The sequence below is a fragment of the Artemia franciscana genome, chromosome 4 (assembly GCF_032884065.1).
Source record: "Artemia franciscana chromosome 4, ASM3288406v1, whole genome shotgun sequence".
In the NCBI taxonomy this organism is placed as follows: domain Eukaryota; kingdom Metazoa; phylum Arthropoda; class Branchiopoda; order Anostraca; family Artemiidae; genus Artemia; species Artemia franciscana.
Window position 1 is genome coordinate 43,193,764 of NC_088866.1, and position 27,716 is coordinate 43,221,479.

Below are 27,716 nucleotides of genomic sequence, written 5' to 3' on the forward strand. Positions count from 1 at the left end.
AATGGGGGGGGGGGTGTCAGGATTGCTTTGGACCTATAGAAGAGCTAAAATTAAGCAGATTTTCGATACATATGTAAAAAACCTATCTGAACTACCCCATCTACCTGAAAATTTGTTGTACAAATACTATCAAAATAATATTAAAAAAAATTTGAAACTAAGAAATTATTGCATAAAATTTCTTCTGATTGACCATGTTGACCATTCTGACAAGATGTGAATGATCAAGCATTCACATCATGCCTAAAATCCAAATTACAATCCAATATTTTAGTTCTTCAAAAAAAATATGTTAGTTAAATAAAACACACGAGTTAATATAGAAGTTTCTCAAAAAAAAAAAATGAAAGGGTCTGACTGAAACCTAAATCGAGCAGAAATAAAGTAACATAATAACTCATACTTAAAACTAACAGCAACTGCTATGGATGAAACAAACAGAAGTTGAACTTACTAGTTACAGATAATAGATATGGATAACTGCTATGGATGTTTAGGTGAATCCTAAAACGAATAACTAATTCCATCTTAAAACAAACAGAAATTACCACAAATAAGTGTAGGGCTTCTACCCCCTATACGTTCTAAAGATTATATCATCATCTGCACTTTACTGACAGTAAAATATATTTTTAATTATCTGCTTATTATTACAACACTGAGAAACTAATAAATACTGAGACTTCCAGGAACTAATATCATTATGTTCTAAACAATCAGTCTACTTTCCTTTGCTCTCCCTTGTAGTTTTGATTATGGTTGTGATTTCCTTTTATTTGCTGTCGATGCTTGGAAGAATAAGACAGACTGTTCAAAATACATGTCACTTTTTGTAAAGCATGAATGACGCTCAGGCCTTTTATAGGGTTTAAGAGCGATTAAGGGGTAGCCAAACTCTCATTCGTAGTAGCTCTTATGTGTAAGCCTTGTTTAGCCACGTGGTATTATTTTGTTATCGTTTATGTATGACGAATAAAAACACAATTCTCGAAATACAAATCTTTCAAGACATATTTTCTTTTCAGTGAGGTGTAAGTTACGCTCTGGCCATTCTCTTCTATCTGGTTTATGTTTTAGTTGATTATCCATGTTAGCCTCTGTTTTACAATTCCCTTATTCTTCTATAGAAGTATTCATAGTAATTTATGTCCGTCTGAAGTCCGAATTTTTATGCTACCTTGTTTCTGCTTGTTTTAGACTTGTGTGGACTTGCTTTAGATTTTTTGATTAGTAAAGTTTTTGAAGACATTAATTGACTCTAGAAAATACTAATTACTATTTTTTGTTTACAACTTTTAATCCTAGTTCTTATTTGAAGAATAAAGTGGAAAGCTCTTTTGATATCATTTTGACAATTTTCTCTCAATGGAATGGAAACTACTTAACTGAGATTACGTATTAATCTGTAGCTCTTATCCCATTGTTCAAATCTCTCCAAGAAACAAGAAATGCCCTTTTTTTCTGAATAGCTTTTCTTTAAAAGAGGATCTATGTATCCCTTACAAAGGACACAACGAGAACATGAATGTACTACTTTTTCGATTATGTATAATTTATTTTTCCTACGTACAAGATAAGAAAAGGAATTAGTGTCTTCTATACAGGTATTTCGTCAGTTGCACTCGTGATGTTTATTGGAGGTGGGGTATGTGCACCCTCACCAGATTTATTGCCATATCCACCCCAACCCCCATAGATTTGGAAAATACCTTTCTCGGGTACATATTTGATTTTCTTGGTATTTTCATTAAAAAGTGACAAATTTGTCCCCTTATTTTGAAAAATACAGTTGCCCCCCCCCCGCCCCAATTTTTCTGAAATAGCGCCGGTGGTTGCATAGGGGCGGGTGACCCCCTGTACAGAGCTTGAGCATGATAGGTGTTGACTGTAGGTCCTATTGGATATAAGCCATATTTATTATAGGTTATTATTTTCTTGTCTGAGGATTCAATATCTATTATCAATCCTAACACCACAAAATACTAAATCAAAGAAATTATAGAAAAAAGAAGGAAATCGTGTGTTTTGAAGAATTAAGCCAAGGGCCCTAGTGCAGGAATTGTTTGCCTTGCGAAATTATATTTGCCTGGTGGAAAATGTGTACGCGGATGTAGAAAACAATAGTATGACCTCTAAGCTTGTAGCATTTTATTTTTGCTCTTTGAAATTCTAGTTTGTTGTTTATAATTCTCCAAGCAGAAAAAAAGCAAAAAAGTGTTGGGTTTAGCCATTGGAGATCAAAAGTGCAGGGAAAAGTGCTGGGATGGAGGAAGTTCGTGAATAGCATCAGTTGGCAGAACCTTGATTCATGTTTAGATTTCGCAGGATTCTCTCTTCCCATAGTTTAGCTGTTTAGTAAGAAAAAATCACTGCCATGGTTGTTGCTGTGGCGTAGAAAGAAATTGTGGCGTAGACAAATTGTACCAAGGAATCTTTTTTTAACACAATAAATTGCTGGAAAGATTGACTAAAATCACCCAAATAGGCAACTAAACTGTCGTGACTAGCGAATGTCGTGGCCGTCGTGATGTTATCGTAGTATGAGGGAAGCTTGCCCCTATTTTAAGGCTAAAACTTCACTTCCAGGTGTTTGAGCACTAACATTTCTTTTCATTTTTTGCATCATTTGTTTTTTTGCGGGGACATTGCTGAATTCACCCAAGCCCCCCCCCCCCCCTCCTCCTCAAAATGACGTCTTCAGCAAAATAATTTCCTGTAAACATACTTGTTGACAATTTACTTGTTTACCCAAAGAGGGCTTGACAATTTTTTCTACGCAACAGCAACAACCATGACAGTTATTATTTTTTTTTCTAAACAGCTACACTATGGGAAGAGAGAATCCTGCGCAAACATAACATGAATCAAAGTTCTGCCAACTAATGCTTTTTACGAACATCCTCTATCGCAGCACTTTACTGTACACTTTTGATCTCCAATGGCTAAACCTTACACTTTTTTTGCCTTTTTTGTATGGGTTTAGAATCCTGTTTTTTAACTTGAAAAGAATACTCTTCCTCCTTCTCTCTCTCTCTCTCTCTCTCTCTCTCTCTCTCTCTCTCTCTCTCTCTCTCTCTCTCTCTCTCTCTCTCTCTCCTCTCTCTCTCTCTCTCTCTCTCTCTCTCTCTCTCTCCTCTCTCTCTCTCTCTCTCTCTCTCTCTCTCTCTCTCTCTCTCTCTCTCTCTCTCTCTCTCTCTCTCTCTCTCTTTTCTCCTCTTTTATCTGGCTGTGATATACTGAACATAAAGATAACTGGTTTACTTCATCCATGTCCGTGTTTACTTATTGTTTGTCATTATCTTTTAGGCTTAGAATCTCTAAATTAAACGATGAAATGCGTGAAACAGAAAGTGGAGGTGACGCCGCGTTCCAGGAAGTTGTGAGGGAGTATACTGAGATTAATAGCGAACAATCAACTTTCAAGTTTCGCTTTCCTAGATTTTAAACTTTCGACGGTGCTTTAAACTAGATCTGAAAGTAGTTAGTTATTTAAGATAGCTTTATTTTTAACTTTTTAAGGGCTCACTAGTTGCATGTAAAAGCTGTGATTGATCCGTAATATAAAATGTAGGCTGAACTGAGTGAGGAACATCGAGGTTTATTTTTCACTTGTGCTCAATATCCCTCAAATGTATACATTAGGAGGCATGAACCAAGGTGGGCTTGGGGGACTTCAGGCTCTTACCCATACTGAAGTCTCGAAATTTACGCGGCTTTTCCTATTATCTTTTTTCCGTAATATTCGCCCCTTTCTTGCTTTTTTTTGTTAAAATGTACCTCCTCGAATACTAATTTATACGTGCGTGCTTATTGATGGGTACACCAAGGGGAGAAAACTAAATGATCACTTCATTAAAAAAAAATACATATGTACTTGTAATAACTATTTTTTTCTTCTTCTTTTTTTTGTCTGACTTTCTAGATTTAAAATATCCTTTTCAATTCTCTCGCTTGGAGTGATATACGGTATATAAAATTAAAGGTTGACAGACATAGTATTTTCCTTGAGTGTTTAAGAGCCTAATTATGCAGACAGTCAGCTAAACTTTTTCCCAAAAGTTAGTGTTTTTGGTGAATTGATAAAAAAAATTTATTATTAATGTATAATATTAGATGTTTATCTAAAGATGCAGATAATTAAACTTAATTCAGAGCGAATATGTGGATTGGACAACAAATTCGAAATGCTGACAAAATACCGTAATTTCTAGCCTTAAAAAACGACTTTCTGTCCTGGCATTTAGCTACATTTTTTCCAATTCGGCCGCTTTTTTCCAACTTTGTTTTTATGACCTTCCACAAAAGATTGTCTCCAAATTTTTAAGCTTTATTTCTCTGAAGTATATTGCACGCACGATCGTTATCTACTCTTATATCAAGTGTGCTATTAAATCCTGAGTGGGTTCATCTAGAGTAAACGATCATAAATTTGGTTTCGACTTGCACTTATTTGTTATTAATTGTTTTGAGTTGCTTTAATTTGCTTTTAATTGTGTCTGTTTTCGTGGTGGAAAAGGGTAGGATGAAAAATTAAATACGACTCAAGGAGGGAAATATAAAACAGCCTCTAATGCTAAGTAGAGTGAATTAAAGTTCTTATGCTTTGAAGAAAAGCCATAGTTTATTATTCTGGCGCGTGGATATCCTCAAGGATTGTATCCAGACATTTGCCTTGTTTTTGTCGTTGGGTTAATTTGGAATTAAGGGTCACCAACCATTGGTGCTGGAAAGGATATCGGGTCGTGATTTTAGAAATGATTTCTGTATAATTACTGAGCACGGTGTGTACTTAAAGTGATATCTGAGCGATAATATGTTAGCCTGTTCTATGGGGCATATGAGATTGCATTATGAATTTCAAAATGGTGTATGTGTGTAAACCTTTGGTTTCAGATGACGAGAGGCCTGTCATTTACAAAGAAAGGATACTCGAAAGCCTCACTTAAAAATAAATCTCTGTGAATTTCCTTATAGTTAAGTTATAGTTAAAGGTAACTATAACGGCCACTTGAACGTCTTCAAGTGGAATTTTATTATGTTCTGGGGATGTCGCATGGTAAAAGAAAAAAAATTGAAAGAAATGTGCTAAGATACAAAAAATTGTAGCTTAGGGGTTAATCCGAAAACCCGTAGGGATACTTACCCTTTATGTTTTGTATGTGTATGTATGTTTATAGTATTACGAACCTTTTCTCTTTTTTTTTGCCTATCTTTTGCATTATTGGACGTTAGTAATTTTTTGGCATATCTTAGCTGGGTTTCTTATTAAGCTTTTAAAATTCAAGAAATTTATAATTTTTTAATTTAATAAGAAATTTAGAAAGGAATTTTACTAAAGTTAGAAAGAAATTTTGCTCTCGCGTATTCGAATTGTATATAAACTGGATGTTTAAAATGTGAATATTTTTTAATTCGTTTCATGACAGATGTGTCCGTATTAATATTAGGATTGCTATTACATTTAGCTCTGCAATGTCTGGGGAATGTTTGAGGCTAATAGGCTGTAATCATTCCTCTCTCCTCTCTCAATCGTATTACTGTAGTAATCAAATTGAAACCGTGCGTTAATTAATTTATTACGTGGCTTTGAAAATCTTCCAAAGCCACTATTCCACTGATTATGACTATTCTAAACAAAAATTGAATTTCATATTTTGTAGGCTTTCCTATGGTCGGTACTGTGCCCATAGGTCCTTAGCTGCAAAAAAAAAAAAAAAAAAAAAAAACAAATAAGAAATATTTATGTCAGTAAAACTGCTAAGATTTGATCCTTGAGTTTTTTCTTCTCTGATTTCTTTTTTTCATTTTTAGCACTCAGGCCCTATTTATAAGCTTGAATTGAAAACAACTACAAAACTGCCGACGACCATATTCAATGTCCTTCACTATCATAAGATCACTTATGTCAATCATGTACACCAGAAACCGGCCAATTGCTGCTTCTACCAGTAGGGGGAACCTTGATGATAGCTTTCATGATAATATTATTTAATTCTTTGTTTCTAAGTTCCTCAAATTAAGATTCTAGAAAAAAAAACTTTTAAAATATTTGGTCCAAAGCCTTTCCTCTCTGATTTTTGCTTTCTTTATGCTCAGGCCTTATTTTCGAGGCATATGTGCGAAATTAAAAACTCAAATATTTAATGCCGATCAGTTACATAAGAAAGCTGTAACTCCTTTCACTGATAAGACAAGACGCCAACGAAAACTCATAAGTGTACTTCTCTTTAAAAAGGAGATTTGATTATTCCAAGAAGTATATTGTTCTCAAACGAGCTTCTAAGCCAACTTCTTTTTTTCTTTTTTTTATGGAGAGCATTAGTGTTTGCAGTATCATTAGAAAAAAGGTCTGTTGTCATTATTTTAGACAGGGTGGGTAACACCTAACATGCCTATCGGGTCCAATAGAAACTGTATCATGTCTTTAGACTAGATTTGTAATTTTTTTCAAAAAACTCAGACTAAGTTTCGGCAAAACAACCACAAACCCTGCATAACGCTGTAGTTAATAGCTGCTTCTTATCACATTCCTTTTGTTTCATCTCTGTTTGTTGTTTATGGAGTAAAGAAAATTAGTTAGAAAATTATAGGAATTTTGTGGAGAGTTACGATACCAAACTAGTTCTATGTGATTGTGTAATACTCTTGTAAGTGATTCTGGAAATTGGAGTGTGGTGCTGAGGACGAAACGTATGTCTTCCTATTGCTTTAGATTTAATTTGAGTGATTTTTTCTGAATTATTGTGATTCTGTTGAAAATATTGCATTTGCACTTCCTAAAAAAAATATAGTTATGTTGTTCTAACTTTGACTCCAATTTTCTTATTTATTAGTAGAAATACTAATGTAGATGTTGATTGATTATTTGACACTCTGCTTTGAGGGACTTCAAAGAAGCTGACGCCATCTCCTGGTAGAAATAATTGTGGCTGAGCTTGCAGTCACAGCTATGGCCTTCACCCCAAGCCAAAAGATTTGCTATATCAAGACTCAAAGTCTCGTCCCAGACACATAGGATTACAGCTCCAGCCCACCATTCACTCGGTTAGGGTGGCCCGAGAGGTGGCATTTAGGTTTCACCTTCTCACGAATATGCTACAAATTCCTGGATCCATTCTTCTCCTTGTTTTCACCGTTTATTGAGGGTAAGGACGGTATTATAACTTGGAAAATGGAAATGGAAATCAAATCGTATCAGAAGTAAAATTTTAAGGGAGCCAATCGTCAGTTGTGTATTAAAGGGACATGTTTCCATGGCTATTAATTCTTGGAAGGGCAAAGAAGACCTTACAGCTTTTTTATTTGCCGCCGGACGGCCGTGAAAATTGATCGATATATAAACCAAACTTATTAATCTGTTTTTGTTTTATGGTTTTCGGAGGGAAGTGGAAAGTTGTGCAGTTTTTTTTTTGCTCTTTTGAGAGTTTGAAATCGTGGAAATACGTCATTTTGATACTCAACTGACGAAATATTAGCTTATTCTTGAATAAATAAACAGAGCCTAAAAAGATGGAGCCAATTTAAAACTAGTACTGAATTCAGTATTTGTGTCAAGTATCAAAAGATTAGCACAGAGAAGCAGGGACTCTGTGCAAAAACAGCTTGTGATTCCAAACCTTTCGTTCTTTTTACTGGCTTATAATCTTACACAAGGAAACTGATCTGACACAAATGGGAGCCAATCCGGTTTTTTAAATGAGGGGCTATTTGTCTCTCCAGATACTTTCCTTTCTGACACACGCTTAGGCAAATGTCTCAGAGATATTAACCAATGATATTTAAGCGTACATTTTACCACGGGATCGTTGGAAAGTGATATCTTCTGTTCAATTTTATCATTATCATAGACCAAATAAAGCTTCACTTAATATAATTATAGCATTAGTAGTTGTGGAAACTGTGTTTGACATTACTCAAGTGAAAATGAAGTTTTGCTTTTTGAATTAGTTAAACGGAAGCTCACAAAACCATAAAAAGAAAATTTAGAAACATCGAAAATTTAGTTTTAACGAGAAGACCTCCATTTGCAGTTATGCAGTTTTGATAGTAGCAGGAGCCAAATTCAATCAAGATAAATGTGGTCACAAAATCAGCAAAATATAAACTAAAAACATATAATATAAAAACGTATGTTGACTGATATGTTTTTATAACAAAAGACATATAAACATATAGCACCAAACAGTATAAAAGGGTGCATTTTTTCTTTGAAGGTATAGTTGTCCTTGGGAATCAACAAATCATCAATGTTTGAATTTTTGCGGACAAAAATTGTTGCAGATTAAACTAATTAGTTTGGCTTACTTATCTTCACGATTCAGCTTGGTAAGGCTAATTAAATGTGATACTGCCACAAAAACTTCATAATTTTCATAAAACTGCATGAGCTTGTCTGGAACTTGACCATAATTACTGATGAATAAAAATCCTGTTTTGTGTTATATGTCATTTTATGTTCAGCATGCTTTTGTTCCGATTTCGGCGTTCTGAAAATCATGCTAATAATATGTATTGGCAAAGATGCCTTTAGAGAATCCTGTATGTCCACTATACACAGAGAAAATCAGGAAGTATTCCATACAAGATGCCACTAGACAATCCTTTATAACCAGCGTTCTCAAAATATGAAGTTACTTCGGAAAAACCCTTCCGATGAAAGGTTTCCGAATGCTGCTCGGCTTCCATCGAAGAAGAAGACCTGGGACCACACTACAGCGCAACTACCAGAGAGACTTTTGCTGTCTCAATACATGTATGCAACCTAGGTTGTTACAGCACCAAGCTGCTTGGAGCTGGCACAGCTGCAGAAGCTCCTCTGGCACCCCTAAAGTTCAAAGTCTCTCTCTTTACTTCCTCCTGTGCAGTTCTTGTTTGCTTTGATTCGTTTTATAGCTTCTTTCCCTCTCAGCCCCTTTCGAAGCGTTCTGTATTTCTTTTGATGCGTATGTTCCCGAACTCAAGTTGCTGAAATAGAACCAAATTCTTCAAGTAGCTAAAAAATGAAATTTTCGCTGGCATTTTCAGAAAACCAGTAAACAATTTTTAGAAAAATATATCGAGAGAAGTATGATTTGAGATAAAAAAACAAAAAAAAAGGTGAAACATAAAAAGCTCCAAGACTAACTTGGAACCAGTGAACCAAAACTAAGAAAGTAGACGCGGATATTTTGGTAAAGACCTCAGCCAAGCCATTTTCACTGCTAGACAGTGTACGAAGAAAAATAAAATTCAAAATTCATTTTGAAGCTGAATTTTATGGTCCTTTTCGGTTTAATGTAGTTAGTATAATAGTTTTATTCAAGACAGTAGCGTTGGCATAGTAAAGAGTGATGTCTCACGCGCATTCTTTTGTTTTTCTGGCATCATCATGTCGGATGGGTGGTCGTAGAAGTTTTTGGGTGAGACTCATTCAACCAAAAATTAAAAGTTGTACGGCCCTTTTTAATAGTTGAAATTGATCACAGAGCCAACTGTCACCCCTTTCACGCTCAATATGTCCTCACAATCCCACATAACGTTGTATCAAACTTTTAATTAATTAAAGAGGCTGCTCAGGTTACTTAACTCACTGGCTTAACTCAGGAGATTGGTTCCTGTGCAACGCAGACGATTGGTCAGCATGCGAAAAGTTTTTAAGAAAGAAGTTTTAAAGGATAATAATGATAAATAACGATCAAATAAATGAATGAATCAGTATAATCCATCAGCGCAATAATTTGTTTACAGTACTAATGCTGTAAAAAAAAAATTATCGCAGTTATTTTTACCGTAATTTTAAGCATGAATAATCTAAGTTGCCTGTAGGCTATGCCATATATCTTGTAAGTTTATAGTTACCCTTTCCATTGCTACATATTTTCATTGACCTATTGGTTGTTCCTTGATGAATAACCATTTCTTCTTATTTGATTATTTGCTGTTGCTCAATCCTTTATTTACAAGCTAGATTGTTCAAAAATAATTTTGATGTGACAAATTCTTGGATCTTCAACTTTTTTTATCTCCAAACTTTCTCTTCCTTTATATGGTGTCGGTTTCGACGCAAGATGTGTTAGTTAGGTCTTCTTTTTAAAATTATTGCATGCTTAAAAAATATGAAGAGATAACTCTACTCCAAGGTGACTCACAACTAATGTTGCTACTAAAATGCTTTTAGCCTTTCCACCGCACATGGCGTGCGGCACGTACTGCATACGACTTCGAGCGTGAGAACCCTCAGAAAGGTTGAAAGATTCACTAGGCTTCGTCATTTTCAGTGTATTTCCTTTTCGGTTTTAGCTTTATTTTAAGGTTCGTTAAGTGTTAATTACTAATTTTCAATAATTGCTTTAAATGACAAAAAAGAAAAAAAACGTAAGAAGAATTGTCCCTTTGGAGCAATACAAGGAAGTTCGCTAGAGCTACAGCAGACACCATTACGGACACTAATAAACTATCACGAATCATAGACTGGTGGAATTTTTAAGGGCAGGGTTAAGTTGACAATTGGTTGAAAATTGAGCCGAGTTTCAGGTATCTAAGTTGTGTTAAAACTGAAATGAAACACTTCTGCAAGCTAGAGATCCCTTCGGACCGCATTCCCTCCAAATTTCTATATTTTGACTGTTTCTGGAATTTTGGAATACCCAAAAAAAGATTGTTCATGTATTTCTATCAAGGCTGTATCCAGAGGGGAGATCCGGGGGGGTTTATCCCCTCTAAATGCTTTTCCGACTTGTAAATACGTAACAAAACTGCAGATATCCCCCCTTTCATGTTTTATGTTGAACCGTTTCAGTTATGTTTTTGAACAATTAAAGGTATTTTCTATTTATACAAATGATATGTTTTGCTAAATACCTATCTCTCAAAAAGAAACACCGAAAATTTTGAGAACAAACCAAATTAAATTCCAAAGGACAACAAATATTCTTGAGAAGCTTCTTTATCTAAGTAATTTTAGTTTTTGAGTTCTTCGAAGGAGAATAACTAACCAAATTTCATTTTACGTCAGTAGAAAAGCAGTAATTATCAAAAATAAGCGTAATGACGATGTTAAGCACTTACTTTTTGCTAAAGTAAGATAAAACAGTGAAAACACCCTAGCCTTAAATGAGTATTTGCAGCAAGCTGAGCACATAGTACATTTAAAACACTAATAGTAAATGCGACAAGTTCTTTTGTTACTTTATGTTGACCCCGAATAACAATTAACTATGTGTCAATTTCCTTTTTTCCCCCTCTAAACAGCTTCCTTTAAACATTTTCATTTGTTTGGTTTTTTATATTATAAATCACGATTAACTATTCCAAAAATTAGCTTGATAAAATTCCAAAAATTTCAAAAAATAAAATTTCCAAATACTTTTTGTACCATCGAAGCTGTTGAAATAAATTGATTTTATTCTACCTAAAATTTTAAGTACGCATGTGTATTATAAAATTGTTGGTTGCCTGTGTTGTCTCATTTTACTGCTATACTAGTGTTGAAATTGTCTCTTTTTGTTATTTTTTTTTTGTCAGGTTCCCATTCTATGGGTATGTCTTTGTCAAATGACAAAATGGCTCCGAGTTTAAAAATAAGCTACTGAAGGTTATGAATATAACTTTTGGAAATTGGGAATTCCCTAATGATTTAAGAAAACTTTAATTAAACCACTGTATAAAAAAGGTGATAAGAGTGAATGTGATAATTATCAAGGCATTAGTCTTGTCTCTATAGATAGTAAATTACTTAGTAATATGATATTTTTCTACTGAGAAATGCTGTAAACAAAGTTTTAAGAAAAGAACAGTGCAATTTTAGAAAAGGTAGAGGATGTGTCGGCCAAATTTTCACTCTGAGGCTAATAATTGAGAAGTGCCTTAGTTGTCAAACACCTTTGGTCCTCGGCTTTATAAATTATGAGAGAGCGTTCGATTCTGTTGATAGAAGATCTTTAGCAAAGGTCTTATCCTTGTATGGCAAACCAGACAAATACAGTATAAAAAGTACTGTCAAACCAAAGTGACTAGTGCTATGTACGAGAATAACACTGCTGCGGTTGAGGTAGGAAATAAGGCTAGCAGCTGGTTTTGTATTAAATCAGGCGTTAAGCAGGGCTGTGTTCTATCCCCCTTTATATGGATAATTTTGATGGACTTATTCTTAAGGAGAACAGGAAATGCAATGCGAGTCCGTGGGATCAAATGAGGAGGAAAAACTCTGCTGGACTTAGATTATGCTGATGATTTAAGCATCCTAGATGAAAGTGGGAGCAAAATTAATGAACTTTTAGAGGTTTTGTGAGTTTAGGGTGCTAGAATAGGTTTTAAAAATTAATTTTACGAAGACTAAGTCACTAAGGCTAGGACCCTCCTACCTCACCTAGGGTCCTTTCAATCCAATTTAAAAACGAGGTTTTTCATCAAGAAAACAAACAACAACAAAACACACAAAAAAGTATTACAAGAGACTAATTGACACCTCTGAAGCTTTCACTTGCTTGGAGTTGCCCCTTAAGCACAGGAATGAAATCTAAAAAAGAGAAGAAAAGAAAGAAAGAGCAAAGAAATACACTTGCCCTACTCCTGGCCTCGTCTCAGCAACCCCTCCAAAGAAAAACCTATTCCACCTACCAACACACCAAAAAAAACCACCTGTTTCCATCCAACAAAAAATTGAACAATTTATTTCCACTTTTTTGTGGGAACTTGAATGCGAAGGAAATACTAATTTAACTATTCTTCAAAAATCATAAAACCAGAGACAAACTGATTTCTCCGCGTTAATCGTACACATTCGCTAACTTTTTAAAAAAAATCGGGCAAATTATTCCAATCATTTGACCCAATATGACGAATTGAAAAAAAAGATTTAGTCCTAATAACTTGAGATGTCCTCACATTATTTGAAGATCGTGTAGGAAAATAGTTTATTTTATCACCAAAAGTAAGTAAACTTAGGAGACACTTAAGAACCAATTTGGAATAATACTTGTACATGAGTAATGCATAATAAAATGTTCATAGACCTGACAGAGTTCGAAGTTCAGGTACATTTAACTGTAAATATCAAGATCTAACTGATTTTCTTTTACTATATCCAGTCAACACTCGGAGTACTATGTTGGGCATCACTAGTTGCTTCAAATGAATTGAAAACGTACTGGACCATATACTCACACAATATACCAAATACGGGTAAGCTAAAGAGAAATAAATTAATCTCATCACGTAGTTTTGGAATATATTCTTTAAATTTTTCATCATTAAAGAATACACTATAATTATACCCTACATATTGACTATATTTATTGTCAATTCTGACATAACTTCAATTTCAGTAGAGTTTTAATTCGTATCTATAAAGAATGAATATGAGTGTTAGGGACTATTCCTCAAATGATTCTAAATTATTCTGATTGGAAAGAGGTGTAAAAAGTTTATGCTATTACGACGGAAGGCTGGAGATATGGGGCCTTCCAGTTATACATATTATTAATCCTAACATTAATCTGATTTTAGCAAGGTTTAGATTTTTCAGCTTTTTTCTTATTATATCTATGAAGACAAAAGTGACTCTAAGTGATTTTGATTTGAAAAATGTGAGGCAACATGGGCTTTAAGACACCAATCGGGCCCCTCTTGCTAAACTGATTATCAGTCCTATTCTTATTCCTTATTTTTTGTAAAAGTAATATTGATTGGCTTCTGAATTGCTCCCTCATCCCTAAAAAGTGTAATTCAACAGCATTTTGCCTATGAAGATGGTCTTGTTAATAAACTCATCTGCCCGAGCCACAAAGATACATCTTATTTGGTTAGTGATTGGAATTTTTTTCCAAGAGATATGTGAGTGGCTTCTCTACTCAGGGCAAGGCTGGTCAACTCATTCATATTTATGAAACGGAAAAGAAATAGATCGATTGTAGTATATCTTTTACGCTGTGGACGGTAGTATAATAGATCATTAAAACAAAAAGACGGGTATTACATGACGACGGTATTACATGACATATTTTCCAGTTAGTTCCAAAAAAGATATATGACCTTTCTTGAAGGAATTTTGGGTATCTGACAATTTTTAAATAAATAATAAAATAATGATTACCGGCAAAAAAAATTGATGAATTACTTTGATACCCGACTTGTAATAAAACCAAGCCATGGATTATGTCCGGTTTTGTAAATAGAAGTCTAGTTTGCGGTCGAGATCAGTAACCATACAGTGTTGTTTCTTAACATGTTTGCAAAAATGGTGAATGTAGGTGCTAGTGTTAATGAATCATGTTGTTGCTAAGGGATTAGGATTTCGTAGAAGTATTTGTCTTGAGATTTATTGTAAGTATATTCATACTGCTCATGTACTTCTACTCACGAGGGGGGATTCCCCTTGTAAGACTCTTTCTCTTCCATCCCCCAAAAATTATTCTATTGAACAAGTTCAAAGTTTATAAGTCTAGAGATTAGGCCAAAAACATTCTTTTTCTTTCTTTTAATATAGTTAAATTCATGGCACCATAAAATAAGATCCAGTCAATGATATTCGACTTCCCTTTAGGAAAGATTCTTATTAAACTTAGAGTCCTCAGAAAATACAGGAACTGGTATCTAATGGTGCCCAACTACGAGCTTACGTAGAAGAAGGGTGGTTCTGAGCCCAGGCCCTAGGCCCTTAGAAAAACAAATTTTACATTGCTTATTTAGGTGGAAAAGTAAAATGGATGTTTCTTAATGATTGACCCCAGGTCACGAAACAATTCTTACAACCTTCCCTGTGCCAACCTGTCTTAAGTTCTGTAGGCTTTTAATTTCTATAACTGTATAGCTAATTTTCAATGATCATAGTCCCTAGTCCCAGTAAAATCTTTCTATCAAATACCCTGCAGAGTCTAGAATGTGGATGCCAATATTCTTTACTTCGAGCTCTATCATGATCCAAGTTCTGTCTCGGATCTTTGGGGTATGTGCTGACACAGACTGTGCATCAGACGGGACAAAGCTTGCTATTAATTTTTAAATCACTATCCGAAAAAAAATTAACAGCAATGCAAAGATTGATATTGAAACTTAAGTTGAAAAGCAATGGAGTCGTATAAAGAAACATAAATTACTATGAAGACTCAAATCTTATATTATTCAACGAACAATTGTTGCATATTTGTATATATGCATAAAATGGCTTCAATCGGCGATTATCGTTCGTCAAGATTGTTCGTAATAATATGACTGTTCTTTTTCCTGTTTAAAGAAAAAAAAGATCTAGGTAGGTTACGACTTTGGGAAAATTTGTGTTCACCTTGCGTCCTCGTTTAAACAACCATTTATTCAACAAAGAGGTAGAATTTATGCCTAAAACCCAAATTTATCTCAACGATCCTCTCAAGTCAGATATAAATTAAACGTAAATTTTATCTTTGCAGTTGGTTTACAAAATTGGCCTACTTTGTTTGTTAAATATTTTTCTTGAATATAGCAATTGCCATTTTATTCCAGGTTACCTTTAAATGTGTACACCCAAAAAATAAATTCTCGGCTGTTGGTGCAATTCAAACCTCTAAAGGCCTTATTAAATTGCCTACCCTGCTTATGGAAGAAAAAACTATCAACTTCATATCGCATAAATTTCCTGAAAGTTTTGGGCGTTCTTTTTAAATTCTAACAAATTGTGTGCAAGTTCTATATAAGTTGAGCTCTACCCTGTTCTCAAAGCAGAATTGAACGAGAACAATTCGTACATTGCAACGAAAGAGGAACGAGAGAAGGTTGAAAGGAAAGATATTCTTTCGTTGAACAAATTAAGCACGAAAACACAGGCTCACGTGGACGAAATATTTTCATCCAGCTCTCCTCGTTATGAAAATGGGCTCCTTGATTGTCCAATAAACGTGGGTAGTGGCGCGAAAAGGTGTGACCATCCTCCTATTCTAGTTAGAATTTCAATGATTAGCCAGGTCGTATGGCATGTTGTGTTGATGATGCGCATGGTAGCCAATATTCTAAAGGTCTATATTGATGTTGCTGAGTTCAGTTCGTAATTTGAAGACGACAGTTATACAATGAGAACTGGTCAGATGACAATACATTTGCATCTAATTTCATAGATGGAAGTAAAAACCCATATTTTTATAGTTTTACAATTTGTGCTTGTGCTATTTTTTGTATTTTCGTCAGCGTCACTCGTTCAGTTTATATCGAAGGGCTAGTTACTCCCCATCACTAATGTACATCACGAAATGCTACTTGTCCCACCAAGTGTTGTACGTTTCCACCATACCACGCCTTTTAGAGCAAAGATTAAATACTTTGCGGCATGCATGGGGTATATCCACCAATTGTAACGTGAATTTGTGCGTATGCATGATTTTTGAAAAGGTCGTATTCTCTGCCTATACAACCTACGAAATTAGTATCGTGTTATATTGCATACGCTGTTGTGTCTATAACGAACTGTATTTTGTACCACTGATATAGATTTCTTATTTTCAGGGATCCAACAAGCAACGCTTAAAGTCAATGCTTTTTTAAAGATGATCGCTGTAGAATTTGTAAAGGTATGTTTGATAAGCATAAAGGTAGCATAATTAAACCCATTACATCCCCAGTGTAGCCGTGGAATCCCTTTGCTCATTATAAAAGAAAAAAAAACTGAAAATTTCGGCAGTGACTGACTAAGATACTATGTATCCATTCTTTTTTCTTAGGAAAAGTTTTATTTCTGATGCATTTCTATTTTTTATGAATATTCTCAGACCAAATTTATGAATTATTTCTTTGAAATATCTGAATTATTATTTAACATTATATAGCGGCGTTAAAACTTACGTTAGAAGGGCAAAATTTGGTTGATTTAAGCAAAGTGTGCTTTCAACGAAACCTCTAATCCTCTTTTGAAAGGCCATTTACCCAGTGAACCCGTTTATATTAGAGAGGTGCTTTCGGCGAAACATATATTGCGTCAATAAGCTTTATTTGGAATGGGCAATGCGTCCCTTAGTGTGACGCATTATACATATATATATATATATATATATATATATATATATATATATATATATATATATATATATATATATATATATATATATATATATATATATATATATCACATATATTTGTAAAAAATGCAATATTTTCTATTTTGCAGAAAACTTTTCCGTATCCAACACCAACACCAACCTGACTATCCTGCTACTCTCAAAAAAAGCTTTCATCACCTTCTTTTTAGAAAGGTAACTTTTTTTGACAAATTGTTTTGACAGACATGAAATTCTCTTCGATTTAACCCACGAAGTCTGCATTCACATTGAATCGTTCCATGAATCAAATTGTTCGTGGAAACAAACCGTAAGTAAGTAGCGATTCGGCGCAACAGTAGCCAAAACTAAAAAACATAATTTTGTTGGCAATAGATACATCAAAAGGGTAGGATTTTTATGCTGATTCCAAATATATAAAGTTCTTTAAGTTGAAAGAACATAATCGTTTAAGGTACCTTTCCTCGCAGATGTTGGGGGAGCTTGACGGTCCCAAGTCCGTTAAACGACAAGGGTTGGGCTGTGGACTTGCGACCCACACCTCGGAACTCGAGGGCCTGCCCTCGGGGGAACACATTTCTGCAATTGAAACATCAAGATTGAGCCTGGGATTGGTTTCCCTTTTAATGACGACTACCAGACGCCGAAAGACAAGATTTATGAATGCGAAACAACACCTTTGATTTGGTCTGCAAAATGTCTCAAGCTTCCAAGACTGAGTAAGTGCTGAGAGCTATGCAAGATTACCACCTCAAACTTCTAGCTCCACACTGTTTCGTTCAGGGGCTAGAAAGAAGTATTTCTTTCTTCCAGCATTTTACGAGCGTGTGCCTGTGGACAATGAACTCGTTTTTTACAGAAAAGGTTGTGTTTTTTGACAAATATTTTAAAATTGTTAAGACACGGACGTTCAATGAAAACAAAAGTTTATGCTTAGCCTTCGAAAGCAGCTAATGTGGGATTGATAAACAGTAGTATTCATACGAAACCAAAGATAGATGCAGCGTAGGCACCATTACCCAAAGGGATACCGAAATCACGTACTGTAGACCTAGAGAGGTAAATAGTACGAATTGTTGACCGAGGGAGGTCGAGACAAACTGCATATTATTGATTAAAAGTGGTCGGAGAAGAGGTGTTCGCATCGTCGATCAAAGGGATTTGGGAACGGAAAGTACTCACTTTTGAGCCAAGATGTTCGAAGTTCATGGACTGTGTACCTAAAGAATGGAAATTACGCATTGCTTACCAAAACAGATCTGTGACGGAGCTTACATATTGTTGATCAAAGGGACATGGGACATGGACACTGTTGACAAAAGGGGCTAGGAAACGGAATGTCCGCTCTTTTCGCCAAAGGGGGTCAGAGACGAGGTATACATACTGTTGTCCAAGGGAGATCAGGGAAAGAACCTATAAAATGTTGACCAAAGGAAACCAGAAACGGAGATTACGCACTGTTGATCAGAGGGGGTTGGAGATGGAGTGTTTGTATCCTTGGTGAAGGGGTTAGAAGACGGGGCGTGCGATCTCGCCACTACAGAAAAATGGAGACGGAGCTTACACAGTGTTGATCAATGGGGTAGTAAAGAGGTCTGGAGACAGAGCTTACGCACTGTTAATCAAAGGAATTTGAAGATCGGATTTATGTGCTATTGACCAAAGGGGACTCAGAGAACAAACATACACGCTCTTCACCTATGTGGTCGAAGGCGGAGGGTAGACACTATTGACCAAAGGGGGTCAAAAACAGGACACATGCACTGTTGACAGGAGACAATCGAATGCCGTGATTCTAGACGGCTGACCAAACTTAGCAGAGGATGGAGTGTACGCCCGGTTTACCAAAAGACGTGCGAGAGAGAAAACGCGTAATATTGACCAAAGGGATCAGGGACAGAGCGCGCTCACTGTTAACTAAAGGGATTTGTAGATGGGGTACCAGCACCGTTGACAACAGGGTGTCGGAGATGAAGTGTATACACCATTCACCAAAGACTACCGGGTGATTGTGATTCAAAAGTGGTACGACACACCTATACTTACAAATCGGAGGGGATTGTTGGATAAAGTACTGGTTTTAGGGTTGGATTTTTTCACTCTTCGGTCATACAGATCTAAACAAAGGGTTTCGATGACAAAACAAAAAGGATTCGTAAACGAACAAATAAATGTATTCATTTTTAGAAGATCAAATTTCATAATAGTAGCGATGAGTAGGTGATACTGAGGCCTGCACTCTAGAACCAATTTTGAGAGCCAAGTGAGTTTATCTAAAGATTTTCCCCTGGAAATGGTTTGTCGATAAGTTTATATGGGGGATTTACTGCGTCCTGCCAGAATTTAACTGTTAATTCACTTCTGCGTATTTTTCGTTCGAAGTTAATGATTTTTTTTTGGGGGGGGGACTTCGAAAATAAAATAAAATAAAAAGAAAACATATAATTGTATGCAATATATACAAGGTTATGAGGAAATCTGAGACGTTTTTATTTAGGGAAAGGAGTGATTTGCGAGCCCAAAAGCCACATCCCTGCTCACTTGCGTGGTATCACTAGCTTCTTATCTGAGATGATTCTAGATCAATTATAATTTGAATCCAGTTTGATACATTTATTTGACAAGCTTTTCATTTATTAAGGAGTAGAAGGAAATGGCAAGAAATAAAGAAAGGAAAAAAATAAAAACTGTTGTTTAGTCGCTAATGCTGAGCTTCAACGCGAGGAAGTTCAAAACAATTTTACTGTCAGCTAAAAAGTCAGCTGCTATTGCAACCGTTTTAAATCTTATGTATTTATTATCAACTTCCTGTGCTGATTTCAAAAATAACGGAGAAATGAATCATGGTGACCACAACAAGCCTAAAGATTAAATTACCAACGAGCGATGCTTCTGTCCTTGAAAATTGCTTCACCTTCATTTTTGATGTAAAATATCGTTATTTAAAAAAGTATTCGAAACACTAAGTAGAACAAAATTTGGATTACAGCTAACTAATAATTTCAGAAAACGTCCTATAATCTTTATTTTTAACTTAATACTAACAAAATACTTGAGAGTTCGCGATAGTTTGGCTAGGGCTGCTCAAAAAAGCGTCATAATTCATGGTATAAATTCAAATGGCATTAAAAATAATGGTATAAATTTAAGTGGGAAAATTAAAGGTGAGTTTTAGGGAATTTCCACTATTATTAGCAGCCAGTTGTTCGCAATAAGATGGTTTTTAGGTCTCAAATATTCAGCAAAAAACAAATTAGATATCGGGAGTTCAATTTTTCAACTGTTCCTACTAGCGAGAAAAGGAGGCATAAAATATTTTATTATATATAGTTAGATAGTATCTGAGATAACCTGAAAACAATTATGTGATGTTAAACAAGAAGTGCCTGAGCCGACTCCGACTCTTTGAGTGACTCTATGGCTTGATTTGTAGTTATCAGAAACTTCTAAGAACAGAATAAATTCGAGAACGGAACGTTGAGAACGGAACTAATACAGCATATGCAAAACGAAGTTTGAGTTAGTGAATCCAGGCTCAATTTAGTATGGTCTGTAACTTAGAGATATGGGGGTCAGGGACTCTGGACCCAGCTTCTCTCTCTCTCTCTCTCCCTCTCCCTCTCTCTCTCTCGTCTAGGGAGGACGTTTGGTTATTAGGATGATAATTAGCATTTTATATAGGTTTCTATAAAAATTCTAAAATTCCGTGAGATTCATTGTTCATAAATGAACAAATGCATAAAATGGTATGAAAAAGATAAAAATTGAAGTGATAATGGAAGACATTGAATAAAACTATACAATTTTTACAGCCCATGAAGGGGGGGGGACTACCTTCGGTTTTGCCAATGCTATTGATCTTTATTATCATATTTCTTGTAGATGTTGCACAGTTAGTTATAAATGATTCATCTAGTCCCATTTTAAGTATGACTCATCGTTTCCTTAATTTTCTTGTTACGTTTCTAATGTTTCAAAATTAAGATCAATTATTTAAGAATTTTTTTCTAGATTCTTTCAATTGGAAGATTAAATGGGAGTAATCAAACAGTGCGCATCAGAGAAACAAAGGAACTTTTAGTCAAATCATATAAGGTAATGTTTTCGCTAACAAACATTTTGGACCAGAAAACTACATTTGTACGATATATGTGTGAGAAAAGTAGTCTGGAAGGCTGCTCAACAGATTTAGTAAATAATTTGCCTCGAAACTCCTTTTCGATTTGTTTTTTTTTTTAGGATTTCACCCTTTTTTTTTCTGAAATCCTTTCCAATATATATATATATATTTTTTGGCCATGTTCAATTGTCTCTTGTCGCTTAGGGTTTCATCAATAAATGGAGCATCAAAAACAATTACTTTGTCTTTTAATAATGGAAAATGTATTGATAAAAGTTGCCGACATTCCGCAAGCTCTGTCTTAATTGCCCTCGAATTCTTACCCTTCTTCAAAACGTCCAAGAATGGTCTATTACGTTTTTATTATGGATTCTTATAAGATTACCATTTCCCTTGAATATTTAGATCTTGCAAATAAATCCTAAATTAATTTTGTTGTTAAATCGTGGGAAAATTATTGCATATCAGCAAACTTGCTAAATATCTCTGGGAGAGTTTTCCTAGAATCTGTAATTAATTAAAGAAATAATCTTTCAAAACTCTATTAGCGCGCAGTGTTCCCTAACCAGGGAAGAGTAGCATTGGAAGATTTGATAATCAGTCGTGTTTAGGAGAAAGGATAAGTGAAGGCATACGGTTAACTTGGCTCTAGGGACACTTTTAGTGAGGGTACTAGCTCACTCCTGTCACTTTATTTGGCATATTTATCTGGTTGGAGGATTGAATCGAGTAAGGTAATTTGTGTTTTAACGACTATTTGGTAAAGGTTTTTGAAGGAAACTTTTCAGGATATCTTCTCTTTCCGAAGGTTGGTAAAAAATAGGAAAGAGGTCCCGATCTCTTCCTCTAAGGATGTGTCTCTGATGACAGCGAGGAAGATTTGATGATAAGTCGTGTTTATGGGAAAGAATAAGTCAAGGTATATAGTTAATTTAGATCCATATTACACAGCCGGAACTGGGTTTTTTATCCGGGGGGGGGGAATAAAAGTATTGATGCTACACCATCAATAATGTAAATATTACAGTTTTTATCCAAAATATTACAATTTAAGCATGTTTTGTTGCTCCTGAGCGTGCTTCCCTTCGCGCTTGCCTCCTATAGACCCACTAGATCTGACCCTGTCCTACTTTCAATTTGTTTGGCATATTTACCTGGTTGGAGGATTGAATTTAGTGAGATGATTTGTATTTCAATGACTACTCTGTAAATAGCTTTTGAAGAAAATATTTCAGGGTATCCTCTCTTCCCAAAGGCAATTCAAAAATAGTTTATCTACCTTCTTGTCCTCTTCTTTTAAAGAAGTGTCTCTGATGAAAATGAGGAAAATAAATTTAGGACACATCAACTAATTTCGAATAATTGATGTGTCTTAATGGTAAAGCTGTAACGACGTTAGTGTTATTTCATTTTGATTTGTTGCTCACTAACTACGCTAAGCGACACAGTGCAACCATTATGTATTCACGGCCCAATAATATCCTCTAAAAATTTCTGGAATTCATTTTTCTTATCCAAGTTTGAGCTTTTTTTGCTTTTTTAAAGGAAATTACCATACGCAAAAACCACGATTGCTAAATAAATTAGTGGATAAAATTTTAGAAATTTAGTATTAAAACAATATCACTATAAATTACATGTTTTCAAACTTGAAATGTATGAATTTTGTATAAAAAAAAACTTTCAAAAATATTACCCGTACAGTATGAGCTGTAGGAAAAGGTATATAGGTATGGGCAGAGTCATATCAAGAGGGGTTGGGTTACCCCCCTCCCTCATCAGCACTTTTCCAACTCGTAGGATGGTCTTAAAGCTTCAAAAAATATACTTAAAAGAAAAACTAAAAGAAAATGCTTCTCCATAGTCTTAAAGATACAGTAAAAAAAGAGATCTTGTTTGAATCCGTTGGAGAAAGTCCATGAGAGGTAAACTCACCCTCCCCTATTTCCTTGATAAGCCCTTTTCTCATGTCCCCGAAAAGAATCTTTGGTACCCCACTCCCCCCCCCAAAAAAAAATCCTTTACACGACCCTGGGTGTGGGTACTGGCCCAAAGGCTATGGGTATATGTATTTTCGGGATAAGCCAAAAAACATCTATTTGACCTCAGACTTTTTTTCTAAAGGAGACAACAAATATTACAAAAAACAAAAAGAAGACAACTAAACAAAAAGAAGACTAAACAAAAAAGAAAAAAAGAACAAAAAGAAGACTAAACAAAAAGAAGACAAACAAGACAAACTCAATTTTTATTCTGGAAGCTATATTTCCAACTTATCATTTCTTTATATACATTCAAATCCAAAAGTTTCTCAAGTCATGTATTTGTATTTATTCTACTAGTTTTAAATTTTTATTAAATTGTCGTGTTATATGTAATATTGCGCACTATTTTATTCGCATTATACTATCATGATAACTTAGTATTAAGATTATAGTTGAAATGTCACCCATTTTATGCAATAAAATATATGTGATAAATGCCTGTTATTTCATTTCCAAGCTCAAATTCCTCTAAAGCTTGAGGAGATGAAAATTACAGTGATACATTTCGCTCTATTCTTTGGACAAAAGATCTCTGTAAAATTAGGGGGTATAATGGATTTTTTCCGCACTGATAATTCGCTACTATCGATTTGATAAGATTCAAAGGCAATTAAACCTCCCTTAGCAGAATAAATCTACGGAGCAATGAGGGAGGGGGATACCTAAAAAACGTTTTGAATATCACAAAATATTAAAAGTCAATAACGTTACCTACCCCTCTCCCTACCTTGGACATGTTTTATTTATTTCTTTAAATGTTGTTTTTATTCAATAGTGACTTAACAATTTCCTACTTTGTAGATATGTTTTTGGCTATATTTCGCATCCAGAGCTCAAATTTTGATACTTCCCTTATTCCAACGAACGTTGGAAAAGCCCGTCGTGGACCACATTAAAAATAAACTTACTTACTATTTATCAAACAGTTTGTGGTAACGAACTGTAGTAAGGAGCGACCCGGCTCAAAGTAAACGACACTCTAAAAATCGGAATTTTGATGCTAAAAGATACATAAAAAGAATTGGATTTTCATGCTGATGTTAAATATATAAGTTTCATCAAATTTTGTCTTTGTCATCAAAAGTTACGAGCCTGAGAAAATTTACCTTATTTTGGAAAATAGGGGGAAACACCCCCTAAAAGTCATAGAATCATAAAATCATACCATCACATTCAGCGTATCAGAGAACCCTATAACAAAAGTTTCAAGCTCCTATCTACAAAAATGTGGAATTTCGTATTTTTTGCCAGAAGACAGATCACGGGTGAGTGTTTATTTGTTTCTTTGTTTGTTGGTTTTTTTCCCCAGGGGTCATCGTATCGACCAAGTGGTCCTAGAATATCGCAAGAGGGCTCATTCTAATGGAAATGAAAAGTTCTAGTGCCCTTTTTAAGAGACCAAAAAAATTGGAGGGCACTTAGGCTCCCTCCCACGCTGATTTTTTCCCAAAGTCAACAGATCAGAATTTTGAGAAAGCCATTTTGTTCCGCAAAGTCGAAAACCATAATAACTATGTCTTTGGGGATGACTTACTCCCCCACAGTCCCTGGGGGAGGGGCTGCAAGTTACAAACTTTGACCAGTGTTTACATACAGTAATGGTTATTGGGAAGTGTACAGACATTTTCAGGGGGATGCTTTTGGTTTGGGGGGTTGGGTTAAGGGGATGAGGCTATGTGGGAGGATCTTTCCTTGGAAGAATATGTCATGGGGGAGGAGAAACTCAATGAAAAGGGCGCAGGATTTTCTAGCATTAGTGTAAAAAAAAAACAATGAAAAAATAAACATGAAAAAGTTTTTTCAATTGAAAGTAAGGAGTAGCATTATAACTTAAAACGAACAGAGATTATTAAGCATATTAGGGGTTCTAAAAATACTTTAGCATAAAGAGCGAGGTATTTAGGAGGAGATAAATACCTCGCTCTTTATGCTAAAGTATTTTTAGTAATTTCAACTACTTATTCTACGGCCTTTCTGATTCAGGGGGTCATTTTTAAAGAAATGGGACAAAACTTAAGATTTAGTATAAAGAGAGAGCTATTAACGAGGGGACAAACCCCCCTCATATACATAATTAAACTATAAGAATATAAAAGTTTGTTCCGCAAGTTAATTCTTAAGTTATGTATATTTTTGCTAATAAAAATGTTCTTTAAAAATTAAAAGTTCTAGTTGCCTTTTTAAGTAACCGAAAAATTGGAGGGCAACTACGCCTCCTTCCCCACCCCTTATTTCTCAAAATCGTCTGATCAAAATTAAGAGAAAGCCATTTAGCCAAAAAAAAGAATTAGTATGCAAATTTGATTTTAATAATTTATGTGCGGAGAGCCAAAATCAAACATGCATTAATTCAAAAACGTTCAGAAATTAAATTTTAAAAAACTAGTTTTTTTTAACTGAAAGTAAGGAGCGACATTAAAACTTAAAACGAACAGAAATTACCCCGTATATGAAATAGGTTTTCCCCTCCGCAATCCCTCGCTCTTTACGCTAAAGTTTGACTCTTTGCCACAATTCTAATTTTTAAAACAATTAAAAACTTTAGCGTAAAGAGCGAGGCGTTGAGGAGGGGACAACCCATTTCATATACGGAGTAATTTCTGTTCGTTTTAAGTTTTAATGTCGCTCCTTACTTTCAGTTAAAAAAAAACTAGTTTTTTTTTATTTAATCTTTATCAGAGTCAAAACCCATTCTTTGTTTTGTGAAAAAGTAGGTTGTTTTTTGGAAACTCGTCTGAACTGTCTTTCGCAAAATAGCTTTTAATCCAACTTTTCACAGTAAATTCCAATTTTCTTTAACGAAACTATAGAAAGTACGAAAAAACACATCTCTGATTCAGATGTATACCATTCAATCAGAGATGCGTAGTTTAGATTCTCCCTATTAATTTGGTGTAAAAAGACAACCTATTTGCGTGAGAAGTTCAAAAAAATAGCTCTTAATAGAACTTACTGAATGACCTCCCTCTTGAACTCTGAATTCAGAGTGCTTGTTTGAACTTCAAGCGCAAATTTATTCTCGCCGCTAAAATGTCAGTTTATCCTTTTTATTTCCTTTTGTAAGAAGATAGGTTATATGTTTTTCAAATTTGTCTGAAGTACAATTTTCTCTCAAAAACTCAAGAAATGTCAGAAGTCTTATCATTACCATGTTATAGTCTCTAAGTTGTCTATAGGAAACCTACGCTGTTCGAGAAACTTCCCTGTTCTTCGCATAATTCCATTCCGAAATTTTTAGCCAAATCAAAGTTTTGTTGCAAAGCCTGTTTATAAACTCATAAATTATTTCATTTTTATTATCAATATCTATTTAGGTTAATTCATCGATCTGATGTTTGAATAACCGGTAATAATAACGTGGCCTATGGGTACTAAATAGGCTTACCCTTTTTCAGATCTTTTAGGAAATTTCGAATTTTTTTTAGATAGTCATAGCAATAAAAAAAAACACTGTAAGAAATAGTAGGTAATTAAAAATGGTAAATACATAATTTTTGACAATAAAAACAACAGGGCAGGATGACCATAACGCAGGACTTGCGTCATCATATCCTTATCAGAGCGGGACATCGGGTAGTTCCACAGTAGACATCGGGTAGGGACCACAGTAGTTCTTTGGAAAAATAAAGAGAGTTTGTGTTGTTTTATTAATTGATAAGCCCTATTAATATTTTACGAGCAAGCCGCTCTAATAACTTGAGCTTCAGAGATTTATCTTTTTATTTTGTTAATTCTTCGATTGTTTAACCTCCCGTTCGTTCGTAGCTTTCCTTTCTAATTTCTAAGTGTCTAGAACTACATTCACTGAACCAGCGTCTATATCTGTGAGTCCAATTAAGCAGAGTGAGCCAGGAAGCGGAAATAATGAATCTACAGACTTCAACAAAGATTTTTAGTATAAATCAATGGTTTTAAAAATGAATATAAGCGAATAAGACATAAAATTTAAGTCAGTTATAAGGATGTAAAGATCAAGAAAATAGGAAAATATCAAGAGAGAGTCAGGATGTAAAGATGTTTAAAACCATTGATTTCATGTAAATGGAAAGAAAGCTTTCCATTTTATTGTTACTTCACCGATTTAACTCTGATTTTACTATAGTTTTACCACTTGCTACTTTCTAAATATTGTTCCATGATTGATCCAAGGGGTTCTTATTTTGTTATTATTATTATTTATTTTAGCATTTGAGACCTTTCTTTACTTGAATTTACAATAGTTTTGCCAATTTATTTCAAATTTGACCTGGGTAGTCTGTAATATCGATTTCCCTCTCGTCTCCTAATCTTAAAATTTTATTGATTAGATTTCTGACTATTGTCAAAATTCTTAGGGTTATCCAGTATAACCTGGAGAAAATGTTCAAATATCTTCATAAAATTGTTTTATTCCAGGCAGTAAGAATGCTGATTTTGTTATTATTGTTCTTTTAGTAGTCGATGCTTCTCTTTAATAAAATTTTTTCTAAAAAAAACAATTTCACAGTAAATAATTCCCAAGAACATCTAATTTCTTGGGATTTCCTTTAATGTCTTGGAAAATTCCTTTAATAT

The 27,716-nt window shown here is 34.6% G+C and overlaps 2 protein-coding genes and 1 long non-coding RNA gene across 3 annotated transcripts in view; 2 read left to right on the plus strand and 1 right to left on the minus strand.

Moving 5' to 3' along the window:
• Nucleotides 1–6,805, plus strand: part of LOC136026461 (arf-GAP with coiled-coil, ANK repeat and PH domain-containing protein 2-like) — a gene marked incomplete in the record, with an annotated part of 109,865 nt that extends 103,060 nt beyond the window's left edge. Inside the window, 1 exon segment of the mRNA XM_065703059.1 lies at nt 3,307–6,805. Within this exon segment, the coding sequence (XP_065559131.1) occupies nt 3,307–3,445 (139 nt within the window).
• Nucleotides 6,806–8,083: 1,278 nt separating this feature from the next.
• The window catches only part of LOC136026463 (uncharacterized), a 100,064-nt gene continuing 80,431 nt past the window's right edge, over nt 8,084–27,716 (minus strand). The window contains exon 6 of the long non-coding RNA XR_010617292.1: nt 8,084–8,964. This is a non-coding gene — a long non-coding RNA (uncharacterized LOC136026463). The remainder of the gene's footprint in view (nt 8,965–27,716) is intronic.
• The window catches only part of LOC136026462 (SHC-transforming protein 3-like), a 149,291-nt gene continuing 135,742 nt past the window's right edge, over nt 14,168–27,716 (plus strand). Inside the window, exons 1-3 of the mRNA XM_065703060.1 lie at nt 14,168–14,301; nt 16,450–16,514; nt 21,009–21,092. Of these exons, the coding sequence (XP_065559132.1) occupies nt 14,241–14,301; nt 16,450–16,514; nt 21,009–21,092 (210 nt within the window). The 5' untranslated portion in view covers nt 14,168–14,240. The remainder of the gene's footprint in view (nt 14,302–16,449; nt 16,515–21,008; nt 21,093–27,716) is intronic.